Consider the following 17,591-nt stretch of genomic DNA (forward strand, 5'->3'; position numbering starts at 1 on the left):
AAAGTAATAACAACTGGGTCGCTATAAAAAGCAGACATGAAATCACAAGTTGATTCAAAGGTAAAACAACATAAAAATGTACTGCATTTATATTGCACCTTAAAGGTTAGGGTCATGATTTATCAAGTCTGCCTTGAAACATTGCTCAGGTTCCCAAATGAACATTAAAACAGGTTCATCTTGTTGTAATCATTCCTTCTGTTCACACTGAACATTAAAAGATCCCTTCATAATGTGCTTACAATGTGATGTAATGCAAAGTGATGGGGAAGTATAAATTCACAGTACTCCTCCCATGCAAAAAAACAAACAAAAACTAATTAAAAGTTTATCACAAGCTAATACAAAAAGCTGTTCATATCAGTCAAATCAGTCTTCTAGTGCAAAATTCCCTCTTATTCCACCACATGTTTAAACTAAAAAGCTAGTTTTGAAAATATTAATACTCATATTAGCTTCAGACAAACATTGAAATGCATTTTTGCCCATTTTGATTGTCCCCCAACACTTACAATGTAAGCATATTTGGAGGGGATCTTTTACTGGACTTAGCAAAAAGGAACGATTACATCAATAACTTTGTTTGGCAGTCAACCATGAAGACAGTCATCTGCAGGGTCCCATTCTTCTCAATGCAGCTAACTCTCTCAGACAGAGGAAAAAAAGTGGATTTTTCCTTTAAAACATCTTTCATCCAAAACAAAAACATTGTGAGTGATCTAAATCTATATCAAGAGACAGTTTAGTAATTCTTTATAGCTCTCTATTGAGCACTGGGGGCGATTGAAAGCAGATGCCCTCAATATAACACCAGGCAGATCATACTGGGATCAAACACATACTGCAGATAACAGTCTTCTACAAAACCCATACCGTATGTAACCTGAACACATATTTAGGACCTTGAATAGAATGATAATTATGATGATTAAATATGCCTTGTGAAGTACAGTATGCACATACATGAAGCTGTGAAATACTGGATATATTCAACTAGTTTATATTAAATGTCAGTTTCTGTGCTAAAATGCAAGAGATTTTAATACAAGAGACAGATTCTTTTTTTTTTTTTAAATACAGGCACACTGTTTGGCAGCAACGCTACACAGACCACAAGCTATCAGTCTCAATGGTTTCCTGAAAGGCCAGGGGAGTTTTTCATTTTTTCTGGACCTGAGCTGAGCCAACTGTTATGGCTCAATGTCAGACGGGGCAAGCCGCATAATTCTTTATCCGAAGAGCTTCACAAGATACAAACTTCTGTCTGTACCAACTGTAAATCAAAGACAGAAAATACAACAAACACATTTTCTCTGATGGCAAGTTTTCAACTGCATTTCACATTGGAACATTGGAAGCACCAGTAGTAAATGTTGGGACCGTGTCAGAAACAACATGTTTTTCTGAGTGTTTATCTACACTAAGGTTTATCTGCACGTAATATGTTCAATATCCATCAACCAGTGCATCTGTTCGACTGCTGGTATTTTGGGTGCAGTACAATATTATTATTGTTCTGAACTGAAAATTAGAGTGAAGATGAATGTCACTGGGTGTTCTCCTCATTGTTCCTCTACGAGTCTAACTTGACAGTATTTTTAAGCTGCGGATAGAGAAAAACATTGGGTTTGGTCGACCTTTCAAGTTTGGCATACAGTATATGCTGGATTTAAAACATCATAAAATTGCTGTAAATATAAAAGAATGTCTGGTGAGTAAAGGATGCTGTATGTTTACAGCCAGATCAAAGAGCACAACAACGGATGGTTTAAACCAAATTAAAATCTACAAAAAGAGACAAGATACGTTTAGCGAATACATTATTTAACTACTTCTATGGGGCTGTCTGGCTCTACTGGATCCTCCTCTCTCTCTTTTTACTCTTTGATGTGTGTTGCCCAGATATACATCACCAAATTCCTCTCCTTTCAGAGTGAAAGTAGCATCATCATATTAAAACATTATGGTGGTGCTTAAAGAAGAACACATCTGGAGACTCAGAGCAGGCTGCAGACGTAGAGCTAAAATTGGTTCGTGCTATGTTCAGTCAAAGTATCACATGCCACTATAACAACAAACTAAAGGATACAAAAGACAAGTGAGGGAAGTGAGGGGTACATGGAAAAAGAGAGGAGAATTTCACTGTGCTGACCCCCAACTAACCTACAGCAAGCAGCCATTAAATGTGGGTGATTATCACACACACACACACACACACACACACATCTGAAAACTGACAATCCGACAATACCGTCATCCACGGTAGAGTTCCAGTAGAGTATTATTTATTTTTAGTTCTGATTAACTATTTTTACATCTTTCTTGGACTGAAGCTAGTCCTACAAATTAAAAAGAATTGCCCCCTGTCCACTACAGTGTTGAAAGTTTTCTTTTCCTAAACAAAGCAAACACAATAAAATGTCGTGGGTGGGTGCATTTCCCATGTGGAAACCAGTCAAGAAATGCCTAAAAAGGAGCTAGAATAGACAAAGACAACTAGGAAAGAGAGGGGGGGGGGAGCTGGAACAGTCACCAGCACACATAACCTACATGACAAGGTCCTTCTTCTATTAATCATCCATACAACAACAATAAACACACATCACTTCTCAGTATGAACACATCAACCCTTAAGCTTCACAACACAGTATCCATGATGTTTTGCTACATGAAGACCCGAATTTGTGGTGTTTTTTTATAATGACTTCTGTGGGTTTTTCTAAGTATTTTGCTTTGAGTATTGCTATTCATTCTGTGACATCCAACTCCATACCACAAAATACACATGGTTATTATGGTATGTTCTCTACCTCAAAGCCAAATATTCCTAAAAAAATAATTATCAGCCAGCAGCCAGCCTTACATACTGTATTGTACTGTATGTAATATTTTAATCAGTTGCATATGGTAAGCTCATGTGAGGGTAATTACTTTATAATTTTCATGGTAATCACATCCATCTAAGCAAAATAAATATAAGCCCTAATGTGACAACAACAGATGCATGTTATGTACAGAAAATGAAGTGTATTTAGCATTGTGGGTCTCTAATGAACCTTAAAATAGTCTTGTGGTCTACACAATTTTCTCTTTCCTCTAATGAAGGAACTGAAGTAATGTTTAAACTGTTGGCAGATGTTTCCATATATGTGCCTTCTACTCACTTACTCTTCTCATTCTGAATAAAGTTAGTCCTGTACAACAAATTGAAAATGGTGGTTAAGGGCAAGAATAATGCTTCCCCCCCCCCTCCTACAGCATATTCCTACAAATTCATTCTTATAGTCTCAGCCTCAGCAAAAGGGCAGTATGTCTTCACTCATTTGTCAGTTAATCAAAATAGACCAATGTAAAGAGAACATGTCCAGCATGTAATTTGTGTGAGGCTAGTATTCTAGCTAAGATAAACAAACAAAAGGAAGACTTATTACTGGTGCCAGGACAATAACAAGTAATCTGAGCCGTTTACTGTGCCACTCACTGGTCACGCGCTGGGATGAAAATATGTCACGGGAATGACACTAACCAATAATGTGATGGAATGAAAGGCTGCGAGAGTCATATTGCCTTTGCTCGACTAGCTCCAGACCACTGATGACTCAACACAGGACTGCTGGTGGACACAGGATGTGTTCAACACTTTTATGATGCATGGAGTAGCTACTGTGTCCACCACCATAACCCACAAAAATAATGTTAAAAGTAGCACATTATATGCACTTGTGATTTTAACAGTTTCAAAGTTTTGGTCAGACTTTTTTGACACCTTTCCCAATGCACCCGTCTTATTGTATTTTCAACTTTCTAGAGAAAACAGGACATGGATCAGCCCTATATATATACACACACATACACATATATATCACACAAATTTGTATGTCCGAAGGTGCTCAAAAATCTAATCAGGTGACAAGTGTGGAGGCGTTTTTATCATGTATTATTTTTTAGATATGAGGACTGAAGAATGTTTCTACTCACAGATGCATGCCGCCATGACAATAATGTCCTGCATACCATATCTATCAAGGTGGCAGGACATAAAAATAGTCTTAGCAGCGATGCTGGCCTTTTCATACTCTTAGAGTAACTATGTCCTAACACAGATGGTCATATTTCCACATGAGAAAAGACAGTCCTCTCCACGTATAACATTCAAAACTCTGTAACTGATCCTGCCAGCAACAAATAAACAGAGTCACTGACCTTGGTCATGACAGAGATTAAAGTTTCATAACAGGAAGCAGCAAAGACTGCATGATAATGTTCATTCTGCAGTAGCAAGAGTTATTTGTCAAAGAACCGCACTTAAGACTCCTGTTTGACAAGAAGCAATGTTAGTATACTTTAGACACTTCAGATAATCTTGTGATGACTACTACTTGACAGACTTACAGCAAACTGCACCACAGTCCCTTTAATTTGTGCTAAATCGCAGTGTTGTGCACAGAATGCCCTTGCACCATGAACATAAACAGCATAATTATGTATAGGCTGAGGCTGGATCTGCCTCATAAACAGGCCTGTTTTTTTTAAACACCAGCAGCCCTTCTCTTAGCTAAGGGCTGATCAGAACCTGGTCAGCCAGAGCCAAATCCTACTCGGAATTCATGTGGTCCAAAGACTCAAATACTTATTACAGAACCACTGTGACTTTCTCAAGTTTCAGTCAGATAGGCCATTTAAGGACAGGTTTTAATTCTTCCACTGCAGACTCGGTACACATAGATTCCTGTGTCTCGCATCAGGACTCACCAGGGACAAAGGCCAGGACACTTAGCACTATCCCTCATCTCAATGGCCAAAATGACAGCAGCCGTTAACAGCTATTGGATGAATCCCTCCAAATATATCCTGAATGGCCATAAGACAAATTCAAGGGAGTTTTCCCAATCGACAGGCAATGTAGTTACAACTCAGTTATGTAACTTTATTATGACAATAGTCATAACCGTAACGGGAGATAGGTCAACTCTGTGGGGGGCTGAGTGACAGGGGCCATGTACTGTTAGAGAGGGTGTCTAAATCCAGCAATGGGTGTCACACAGGAGATGAATGGCACACGCACTTTCATCACTTACTAGGGAAATGGTATGCCTCAGAGGTGACTGTCATGGAAGGGCAAATACAGTAAGTGGTGTGTGTGTGTGTGTGTGTGTGTGTGTGTGTGTGTGTGTGTGTGTGTGTGTGTGTGTGTGTGTGTGTGTGTGTGTGTGTGTGTGTGTGTGTGTGTGTGTGTGTGTGTGTGTGTGTGTGCTCGACTCACCCGTGAGATAGTGAGGGGAAGACAGAAGTCCTTCCCTCCTTGCAGTCTGAAGCCCCATGGAGCAGGGCCAGCCAGGGAGACGTTGTAGCTGCTGCTCATGATTCACCTACAGACAGAAGAGAACAGTTACACTTAACAGTTCATGAACTGTGAATCCAATTAGAGATAGACTCCACACGAAGAACAACTATTACAGACACAAAAAGGAATAAAAATCAAAAGGAAGAGAATGGGAGGGAGAAAAGTATGTAAATTGTAAAATGACTGTTTTCCAGGTAGAGCACATTCTGTTAGGTCCAAACAGAAGCTTTCAAGTCAAGTCGATTTTATTTGTATAACCCAATATCACAAATTACAATTTTGCTTCAACATCCTCTGTTGTATCCTCAATTCAAATAAAGAAAAAACCCTTTAAAACCTTTTAATGGGGAAAGATTAAAAAGGTATGGCCCTGCTTTGTTTGCCATTGCTGCTTCTGTGTTGAGCAAAGGAACTCTATCTCACTGTACATTCAAAAACACAATAAGGAATATATACTGTTTCCTTTCTGTCAACCAGTAACATCTCTCCAGACTAAAATCACAATAAAGCGATCTAAATTCAAGTATACAACAGTCTATTAATAGTCCTCTTCTAAAGCCGCTAGCTCATTGCTGACAGCTTTGGAGCAGGTCCCAGGCAATGTCTTTTATAATCAGGATAATAGTGAGTCTTGTAATATAAAGAAGGCCTTATAGTTTAGCTAGTGGACAGATACCCTGGGAAGGTGCACCAAGAAGTAAGGAAACATCTATAATGTAGTTAGTGTGGCAGGATATGCATACAGAACAGGAAGGCAAATAACCACTTGTTGAGAAAGTATTTTAATACACGCCTCAGAATGAATGGCCCAACTTCATGGTCACTTGACAAAAGCAGAAAAAGCATTCACTTATTCACATTAAACACCATTAAATTGCACATCCTCTGGCGAATTGGGTATTCATACCAACCATGGTATAATCTTGCAGTAACCCACAGGAGTTTTTTTAAAAAGAAGGAAGTCAGGACTGATAATCCTTTGTTTATTTTAAAAGAATCACAGATTGGCTAGTCTGGATCTGCACTTTGACCCCATCATCTCAGTGTCCTTACAGTGAACTCTCCGCTTGTACACAATATATTCCGACACATAGGTATCCAGACTGAGACAAGGCACAGCCATCAAGCAATGGGAGGTAAAATACTGGGTACATTGTTGGTATTCATTTTCCCAGTGATCTAGTCTCCCTGTGACTTTAAGAGAGTAAAACTTTAACTTAAAATGTCCCGCATGCATCTACGTCTCCCTAAAACCTGTTTTAATCTCTACCAACTGTGGTGCTGTTGAGCCAGCAGAGGACAGAGTCAATGTGAGACACACCCTGGATAGCTGGAGACTTATTACAGATCAGCTTTAGTTCAAATCCAACGTTACGTTTCATTGGAAGGCAAGTTTGCCATGTATTGCATCTCAATGGCTAAATGCGCAATCTCCTTTATTACCTCACGAATGGATACAAAGACCGTATCATGATTACACACATATGCATGCAAATTAAATGGACAGTTCCAAAAGTGAGACAAAGCAAAGACTATTTGGTACTGTAAAGTATTTCATGCACTATTGAGTTTCACTGGTTTAAGCCCTGCCTGTCATGCATTCCTTTTCCCCTGAATAATTGAAGCTGCAAACTATTTAGTGGAAGCAAGACTGAGGTTAAGTAGAGTCACATGTTAAAAATTTAGTGTATTATTAAATTTATTAAGATGATGATTGAGGAAATTGATATACCATATTTGCAGGATAAACTTTACCTTATAGTGTGTGTGAGAGAGAAAATCTGATGTGATGTGTATTCTGTGTGCCTGCCAGCCTCTGTTCAGGAAAACCACACATCACGTGGAAATATTGTATATCACCTTTGCTCGGGCCTGACAGGAAGGCTGGATGTTGACATGAAAACATGACATCAAAGGCTAAGCCACAAGCATTATATATCATACACCCATACAGCACATTGCAATTACATGGAAAAGGGGGAATGCAGAGGCCTAGTCTGACGAATGCATTGTTGGTGGTCAACAGAATTTCCTTATAAGAGCAACTGAGAATCAGAGAAAGCTGAGACGTATAGCTCTGATGTAAAGAACTAAAGACATGGCTTCTCTACTCTACTCTACTGTCAAAGGAAATGGGTGGTGAAAAGACTTTGGTGTTGAACTTAAAGTTTATAACTGTTAAAACTGATGACAGAAGTTTGAATATCTGCTTGTTTATATCTGGCTTTGGTGAAGAGGATTTAACTTTGGGCAAGTCCCTTTGGCTGCAAGAACATGTGTGAATGTAACTTCATAAACTAAGCAAAGCAAGTTTTAATGCCAGCCTTGAAAATGGAGCATAAGAACAACTACATAAATATTCATAATTGTGTGCCAGGCAGTGCAGAGAACATACTTTTCTGATGAGTATTTCATGAATAATAATGCCTTGTCATCTCAGAAGCATGTCATTTTGAGGTTGTAAGTTATGTTGCTGTCACAAACTCCCTCAGGGACACAGCACCACCTGCTGTAGCCCGTCACCTGGTCGGTTGTATGAGACACACTCAAAATCAGAGGGCCAGCTTACAGTCATGATGTCATCATCATGCCTGGAAGGGTAAAGGCATTATAAAGAAGCCGGTAGAGGAGTCACAAAAGACTGCGGGGGAGTTGGGGGAGAAGAAATCAAATCTTGTGTGAAAGTGATAGAGGAGGAGGTGAACACCTGGAAAGCACAGAGCCTGCAGCTGATCTATTTATACTGCACACTTTCACAATCAAACTAATGTACCCCAACACAAATACACGCACGTAATCACGCAGAATATGCAAGACTATAATAAGGCAGCAACCAGCTGAAGACAGCTGTCTCCCTCTTCAAGGTGACCCAGGGTTGAGCCAAGAAGATTATTTTGGGTGAAATGACAAGGCCTAACCCCAATATATTATCAAAAGGTTCAACCCATTGGACTTAAACTTGTCAAATTGCAACACTATTTGAGAAACACTGAGAAACATGCTTGTATAATAAACTGTTAACAGTGAAAGCCAGCGATGTCCCAATCAAAATAAGGATCTCAACCATATCTTTCACATTGTTGCTGCTCTGTTCAGCACTTCATATGAGTCTACGCCTCTGAACTGGCAATGCTGACACACACTTGATTTTGTGGATTGACACAAAATACAAAAGACAAATACTGCAAGTTGTATCCAAAGACTTTTGACCCAAAAAACATCCCTTGAGGAATACACAGCATTTGACTTTCTCAGCTATAACTATGTCACTTGTTCACCACAAATTCCTTCAGTATTAGATTTCATAGCCAACTGGGACATCTCAGTGAGGGTACAGTACATAAAATGTTATTAAAAAAAAAAAAGGCAATTCTTCAAAATCAGATCACACTGCCTCTAGGTCACGCTAGATCCACATATCTAGAATTTCTTTTCCTAATATGGAGAGAACAAACATTAGGTTCATCTCGTGTCACCGCTTGTTTTGTAATTCCTTATGATATCATGCATAGACATGAGCGGACACACCTTCTAGTGATCCCAAACAGAGGAAAACAATTGAGCTCAGCACATGAATTTTATCAGCAGCACCCACTTCAATTCTTCTATAAGCTATAGTTCAACCATAATTTTCTTTAAAACTTTTTTTTTCCCCCACTTCAGCCTTATCTTTCAACTTCCTGATATAATGGTACTTTGTTCTACTTAATATTTCAACACGTTCACACCAAAAACAGATTAAAACACACTCCTTTCAGCACAGCATTTTAATGGGATCTGCTGACCAAGTTATTTACTGCCTCACACATTCCTATCTTTTTTGTAGTAGATGTTCATCTAATTTGTTTGATCTACTTAGTAGGTAGGTAGTAGACTATCCGCATAGTCTGCAAACTCTGTAGGTGTGTGAAAGTAGTAACAAAGCTGAATTCAACACTGTTACCAGCAACTTATTACGACGCAAAATCATTAGTCAAACTAATACAATGTCAAAAAGTAACACCTCCAATGGTTCACTTATGTTTAATCTTCATCTTCATGTGCTGATCAAGTTAAAAACGGTGTTCAGCCATGTGTTTGGGGTTACAGTTGAGCACTAAGCACTAAAAATTTGATTATGTGTAGAGTCAACAAAAATATTTGTGTTACAGTTTGGGAGATCGAACTAGAAAAACATCCTCTAAAAAAGATTAAACCTCCACCCACCATAGAAACGCTTCCTTAATTGGAAATCAAACACGGGTCGTTAGAGTTGAATGTGTCGCTCAACAAACTCCCTGACCTCAACGCCCCTTTCTACTGCTTTTGTCACACCTACAGCTGTGTCAAGTCATATTTCCTTCATGAAAGCCATGAAGAAGAAAAAAAAAAGTTGAGCATGGTAGGCCTACACATGATTTGCTCTTTTCAGAGTTTCAGACGTCATGTTCATTTACAAGGCTTGAGGAAACAATGTGGTGGCCTGGTGACATCATAGCAGGACGTGTTGACTCACTGAGTGGAATACATTTTTCATATTACTTTTATACCTCAGTAGTGTGCTGTCTAGTAATCTGCCATTTTTTTTGGTTTGCCAGTGAAATGCATCCTTCAGTAGCCTCGTCTTACCCACAGTGTCCCATGGGACAACATGTTCTAACCTGACTTTTTACGGGACACCTTTTATACACATGTGTAGTCTAAAAGCAACAGTTAACAGCTCTGCTATGTAACACATGACAGCTTTTTTTTCCATTTTAAATATATTTATGCCAAAACTTAGTAATCCAATTGCCCCTCTTATGAATAACAAAAGTGAAATGTAGTGTAGTAGTTTATCAGTATGGACCATGAACTCTGACTTAATAGTCTTGGGACAGAGTAATAATTTCCCAGGCATTCCTCACTTCTCTGTTTACTTTGGACACAATACAGTAGTGTAAAATACAGACTGCTCTTTTCTAACGGAAACTAAATATAGCTTATCTATAGTCGCTTGTAGGTGGGTGTGAAAAACGCGTGTGTAACATTTGACATTGCTTTTCTTTCTTTTTTTTTTTCTCTCCCTGACTGCTCCAGACACAAATCAATAAAACAACAAGTTTTTGGTCAGTGTTACAACCACAAAGTTGTTTTTCATGATAACTTCATGATAATATCCCTCCATATTTCACTGTGCTAAAGTTCTTTATAACTTTTTTTTTTTAACAGGCAAAATTTAAAGCAGTTTAAATAATCACTGCAACGCCAGAAAAAAAACTTCCCCCCCAGCCTCAGCATTTGAATGATTTAGTCAGATGGTGTGAACAGTACTTACCTTGCCTTAAGAAGCCGGGTCTGGTGTTCAGGGAGAAGAAGCGTGACTTTTAGACCGTCGGTTCTCAGTTTCGGAGTCAACTGGGCTGAGCGGAACTGAGACTTCCGCATTTAAGCCAGCCCCATCTGGCTGCCGGTAGGAGGGCGCACAGCAGTGTGTGTGTGTGTGTGTGTGTGTGTGTGTGTGTGTGTGTGTGTGTGTGTGTGTGTGTGTGTGTGTGTGTGTGTGTGTGTGTGTGTGTGTGTGGGTGGGTGAAAAAGGGAGGGGTGCACACTGACTGAAATCTACACAACAACAGGCATAGGCTTGCTTTACAGTGCTGCAGCACAGGTGAGTTTTAGCATAGCGACAGGAAGTAGGATTTAGGTATAGAGCAGTTTTGGGCTAACGGTACACTCCATATGTTAACTATAGCGCGCGCGCACCCCCCCCCCCCCCCTCCCCCCCCAGAAGCAAAAAGGCTATAAAATTGCCCACAATATGAAAGGTCGATTAAATGTCTACTTTTCTGTTGCTCACAAAGATGATTTTTGCTTCAGTTATCTAGATAGATAGATAGATAGATAGATAGATAGATAGATAGATAGATAGATAGATAGATGGATGGATGGATGGATGGATGGATGGATGGATGGATGGATGGATGGATGGATGGATGGATGGATGGATGGATAGATAGATAGATAGATAGATAGATAGATAGATAGATAGATAGATAGATAGATAGATAGATAGATAGATAGAAAGAAAGATAGATAGATAGATAGATAGATAGATAGATAGATAGATAGATAGATAGATAGATAGATAGATAGATAAATGGATGGATGGATGGATAGATAGATAGATAGATAGAAAGATAGATAGATAGATAGATAGATAGATAGATAGATAGATAGATAGATAGATAGATAGATAGATAGAAACTTTATTGATCCCCTTGGGGAAATTTATGGTCCAGCAGCTTAATACACAAAGACATCAAAGAACAATATACTAAAACATTAAATACTAAATACTAAAATACTAAAATAAGAACAACAATCTAGTCAAACAAGCCCCACATTGTGACCCCTCACTGTTTAGTACTGTGTAGTGATGCATTCATTTTAGGCTAATTTTGCATAAACTGTTCATAAACAACTGAATGTTTGACAACTATACTATACTAGCTCTATATTCTCCAAAGATAGCATTAGAACCAAACTAGGCCTCCATGTTTAAAGGAAAGTGTCCATACACATTTTTATTAACATTAACTTATACTTAATGTTTGGTGATGTTTGTAAGTTTTGACCTATAAACCAAAGTAGAGATGCAGTGATACCAATATTGCCTCAAATAGCTGGATCAGTTCTGGACAATGGGCCTATCTGGTATCGGATATCCTTATTTTAATTAATAACAATTCAGGAAATGTATAATATGCTTTATATATGTATTTATTTGTTGCATCAAGTATCAGTATCAGGGCTGAAAAAGCCAAGTCGGTGCATCCTTAACCTTTGTGTCGTCCTCCCGGGTCAAATTGACCCCGTCTCTTTTGACTGTTCCTTCTTTCCTCCCTTCCTTCCTTCCGTCTGTCCTTCCTCCCTCCCCCTTCCCTCTTTCTTTCTTTCCTCTCTTCCCCCCTTCCTTCTTTCCTTCCTCCATCCCCCTTATTCCTTCCTTCCTCCCTCCCTTCCTTCCTTCCTCCTTCCTTCTCTTTCTTTCCTCCCCCTACCTTTCTCCCTTCCTTCTTTCCTCTGTTCTTCTTTCCTTCCTTCCTCTTGTCCTTTCTCCCTCCCTCCCTCCCTCCTACCTTCCTTCTTTCCTCCATCCTTCCTTCCTTTCCTTCCCCCCTTCCTTATTTCCTTTCCTCCCTTCCTTCCTCCCTCCTTTCCTTCCTTCCTCCGTTCCTTCCTTCCTTTCCTCCCTTCCTTACTCCTTTCCTTCCTTCTTCCTCCCTTACATCCTTCCTTCCTTCCTCCCTCCTTTCCTTCCTTCTTCCTCCCTCCCTTCCTCCTTTCCTTCCTTCCTTGACACGAGGACAACAGGAGGGTTAAACCAAAGCCAACCTAATTATTTGTGTGCTTTTATGCTGAACCTAATATTTAAACATAAGCCTAACCCATGCCACCCTTTAATATTGGTAATAGAACAGTTCATAACTCCCTTTATACCCTTTTCACGCTTCAGGGAAAAATCATAACTAATCATACTACCCTACAAAGAAGTTGTGATTTATTACGCTTCCTTATTACTTAGCTGCTATTTATTTGTTGCACTAATTAAACAGTTAAATGTGCCAGAATAACTACGTATTAAAGCCTTTAACCTTTGTGTCGTCCTCCCGGGTCAAATTGACCCTGTTTGTTTTGACTGTTCCTTCTTTCCTCCCTTCCTTCTTTCCTTCTGTCCTTCCCTCCTTCCTTCCTTCCTTCCTTTCCTTCCTCCTTTCCTCTTTTCCTTTCTCCCTCCCTCCCTCCTTCCTTCTTTCCTCCCTTCCTTCTTTCCTTCTGTCCTTCCCTCCTTCCTTCCTTCCTTCCTTTCCTTCCTCCTTTCCTCTTTTCCTTTCTCCCTCCCTCCCTCCTTCCTTCTTTCCTCCTTCCTTCCTTCCTTCCTTCCTTCCTTCCTTCCTTCCTTCCTTCCTTCCGTCCTTCCTCCCTCCCTCTCTCCCTCCTTTCCTCCATCCTTCCTTCCTTCCTTCCTCCCTCGCTTCCTCTTTTCCTTTCTCCCTCCCTCCCTCCTTCCTCATTTCCTCCTTCCTTCCTTCCTTCCTTCCTTCCTTCCTTCCTTCCTTCCTTCCTTCCTTCCTTCCTTCCTTCCTTCCTCCTTTCCTTCCTTCTTCCTCCCTTCCTCCCTTCCTTCTTCCTCCCTTCCTCCTTTCCTTCCTCCCTCTATTCCTTCCATCCTCCCTTCCTTCCTCCCTTCCATCTTTCCTTCTTCCTCCCTTCCATCCTTGACTCGAGGACAACAGGAGGGTTATAGCCCTTAAACTGGTCCTTTTCACAAATGCTCTCTGTGGAAGCCCTCAAAATCACATACTTGTGCTACATGTTGACTTCATGGTTAGTCCAGAAGTCTCAGTGTATTTATATTTAATTAGGACTGCTATAATGCTATATTTTCATTATGTTGATGAATTGACAGATTCATTGTTTGGCTCATAAAAATGAGTGAAAACTTGCTCATCACTATTCCCTCATGTCCAAAGTGATGAATCCAAATTGCTTGTTCTGTCCGACCAACAGCCTAAAACCCAATGATATTCAGTTCAGTACCATATATAACAAATAAATGCAGCAGATTCTTACAATTAACCTTTGTGTCGTCCTCCTGGGTCAAATTGACCCTGTCTGTTTTGACTGTTCCTTCTTTCCTCCCTTCCTTCTGTCCTTCTGTCCTTCTTTCCTTCCCTCCCTCCCTCCTTCCTTCCTTCCTTCCTTTCCTTCCTCCATTCCTTCTGTCCTTTTTTCATCCCTCCCTCCTTCCTCCTTCCTACCTTCCTCCCTCCCTCCTTCTCTCTTTCTTTCCTCCCCCCTTCCTTCCTTCCTTCCTTACCTCCCTCCCTCCTTTCCTTCCATCTTCCTCCCTTCCTTCCTCCTTTCCTTCCTTCTTCCCCCTTCCATCCATCCTTCCTTCTTCCTCCCTTCCATCCTCCTTTCCTTCCTTCTTTCTCCCTTCCTCCCTCCTTTCCCTCCTTCTTCCTCCCTTCCATCCTCCTTTCCCTCCTTCTTTATCCCTTTCTCCCTCCTTTCCTTCCTTCTTCCTCCCTCCTTTCCTTCCTTCTTCCTTTTGCATTTTTGCTAGAAAAAATATCATTTAAACGAAGTTATGGTTTATCAAAATTGTTGCAGATTAACCTTCTGTAGCTTGACTAACTGATTAATTAGTTCTTTCAGCTTTATATTTATCATAAATATATCTTAAAATACTACATTTAATTCTGTGATATCTGCCCTGGATTGGATTAGGTTTTTACTTCAAAACAACAAGTTCAAATATGTTGTTATTTGGTATTTTTGAGTCAAGAAAAGTTATGTCATTGAAGTAAAGGAAGAGAAATGTGGCTTCAGGAATTTGCATGATGTTATGAAAGAAATATTTCAACCTGTGACAGGGCATGCTTGCCTTGTTGCATCAGTTGACTATGAAGTCACTCTTTCCACTAGACGCCTCCCATTTATGGGACAGACGAGTCACGTGCCATCATACCTTTGTAGTCAACAGCAGACGTCAGTTATCCATGAAGTGTATTGTTTGTTAATGAATGAACTAAACACATGTTGTTGGAGTACTATGAACTACCACCAGTAATAACCCATTTTGGGAATTATTTGTACTTTGACATTGACATAGCATATTTTGTTTTTTAGAATTAGCCTGTAACTAATATTGTATGTCACACAATCACAGTAGATAGTAGGCTTGTAGATTTCCTCATAATTTATATGTATCCACATTTTTTCAGTGAATGTTTTTACTCTGCATTTGTATGTCAGTGCAAAGACTTATTTCTTTATTATTATTATTGTTATTATTATTCGTATTATTATTGTTATTATTATTATTATTATTATTATTGGTATTATTATTGTTATTATTATTGTTATTATTATTATTATTATTTCTTTATTATTATTATTGTTATTATTATTATTACTATTATTATTATTAATATTATTATTATTAATATTATTATTTCTTTATTATTATTATTTCTTTATTATTATTATTGTTATTATTGTTATTATTATTATTATCATTATTATTATCATTATTATTATTATTATTATTACTATGATTATTATTAATATTATTATTTCTTTATTATTATTGTTATTATTATTATTATTTCTTTATTATTATTGTTATTGTTATTGTTATTGTTGTTGTTATTATCATTGTTGTTATTATTATTATTATTATTATTATTATTTCTTTATTATTATTATTGTTCTTATTATTATTATTATTGTTATTATCATTGTTATTATTATTATTATTGTTGTTATTATTTCTTTATTATTATTATCATTGTTATTATAATTATTATTATCATTGTTATTATTATTATTATTATTATTTCTTTATTATTATACATTTATTTATTATACTTTTACCTTGATATTTCAGTGAAGCAGGTTTCAGTGTTTACACAGATTTCTGTGGCATAGTGTCTGTCTGCCCTCTAGTGGTCATCAGAGAAAGTACATGCTTCACATTTTATGCGATCTTGTGGATTTAAAGCCACTATGAAATGTATGGCCTTGGGGTAGGGAGTTTATTATTAATCCTGCCCTCCTCCGCAAGTGTTGATAGGTTCATGCCTTAAAATTTGTCACTCATTTTTAGGGCTGCAACTAATGGTTCGTTTCACTATCAATAAATCCGTCTGTGATTTCTTAAATGATGAATTTTTTTGTCTTAATGTCATAAAATGGTGAAAAATGTCTATCACTGTTTCCCAAAGCCCAGTGAGATGTCCTCAGATGTTTTATCACAACCTAAGGATATTCAGCTTATCCTAGTTTATTTTGGTGATTCCCCTAGGTTGATCATCTGATTGGCAGGCACCTGCGCTGACTAGTGGGCTCAGTCTGTGTCCGCAGGCCCCTTTTTGTTTGTCTCTCTTTCTCGCTTCATCCTTTTTTATAGTGCTCTGGAGTATCTGTTTTTCAGTTATTGAGTCATTCATTACAATAAATGTACTTGCAATAAACTTCTCTCCTGGTATTGCGTCCGTTGTTATGTTTGATGTGTTGAGCTGTAAAATAATAATGGGGTCCTAAACCTAGGCCTTTAGATTCTGGTTAGTTAGTGAGGTCATCTTGTTGTGGCCCATTGCATGCCTAGGTGCATCACTGACGATAAATAGTTAAAGTAAGGTAGTAATCCTGCAGATAGATAGGGAACTGGTTTAGTTGTAGAGTAGGCTAGACATGTCAAAATCCTGTCTGAAGGGTAGCATGTGGCTGCCCATGATGACCTGTGTGAGGCTTGCTTTGTGTGTGAATGAACTGTTGTTAAGATATTTGGGGTTTTAGTGTTTAGCGTTTCACTTTTTTAACCCTTGTAATTTGTTTGTGTGAGGCTAGTAGTTTAGAATCCGATGTAGATTGTGCGGGCCTTTGCTTGTGAGTTCTGTCTATTGTACAGCTCTGCTCATTGTGCGTACTTCAAGGGGGTATTTTGTACTGAGGCTACTTTAGATTGGATGACAGTTTCTTGAATTTGTGCTTATTAACTATAATTTGCTTGCGGCTTTTATGGTCACCATTCATACAGCTTTTGTTCATTTACTGTAACCTCTTTGGAAGCTTGGAGTCTCAGTGGAGTCATTTGTGGTTGGTGGCATTTGTAGTTGAAACATGACATTGCATGTTTTAGCAGGCTAGTGTGTTCAACCTCAGTGTGTATGCTACTACCTTGTTGCTCGTAGTATTCACTGTAGTGTTACCATCATGGTATATGAGGTGGAAAGGTTTGTGCGGTTGTGGTTTAGGAGGGATAGTTGGTCATCCACTGACTCGACTCCTAGGTTCAACAAAGACTGTCGGAAAAGTTAAGAGTGTAACCACGTATAACTCTTTTCTTCTTCCACTTGTTGAGAATTGTATAGAGGAACAGCTTTTTTCACGTGACCAAAGTTGCCCCTGACACTGAGAGCCCCCAGCTATTTCCTCCAGTCTGCTATGATGGCATTTGGCATGTGTAACACCCCTGTCACCTTTTAGCAACTCAGGTGGACAGTGTTGGTGTAGACCTTCCTGACTGTTTTTCAGCACTTTAAAAAAAACACCTCCCTGACCCAGAACCTGAGTAAGCTGAGTTTGTAAAAGCTACCATCACTTATCTTGGCAACGAAGTAGGTCAGGAACAGGTTTCCCCCTTGCAGCCAAGATCAGCTCTGTTCTGTTACTGAGTACCCAGCTCTCACCACCAAGGCCTAGTGGGTTACTACAGGGC

General features: G+C 38.8%; 1 protein-coding gene across 1 annotated transcript in view; it reads right to left on the bottom strand.

Annotated features, from left to right (window-relative positions):
* Window positions 1-10,714, bottom strand: part of pdlim5b (PDZ and LIM domain 5b) — a 38,866-nt gene extending 28,152 nt beyond the window's left edge. The window contains exons 1-2 of the mRNA XM_062434607.1: window positions 10,641-10,714; window positions 5,264-5,369 (exon numbers count right to left, since the gene is read on the bottom strand). Of these exons, the coding sequence (XP_062290591.1) occupies window positions 5,264-5,362 (99 nt within the window). The 5' untranslated portion in view covers window positions 5,363-5,369; window positions 10,641-10,714. The remainder of the gene's footprint in view (window positions 1-5,263; window positions 5,370-10,640) is intronic.
* Window positions 10,715-17,591: the final 6,877 nt, after the last annotated feature.

Source organism: Scomber scombrus, chromosome 15 (genome assembly GCF_963691925.1).
Source record: "Scomber scombrus chromosome 15, fScoSco1.1, whole genome shotgun sequence".
NCBI classification, from domain to species: Eukaryota; Metazoa; Chordata; class Actinopteri; order Scombriformes; family Scombridae; genus Scomber; species Scomber scombrus.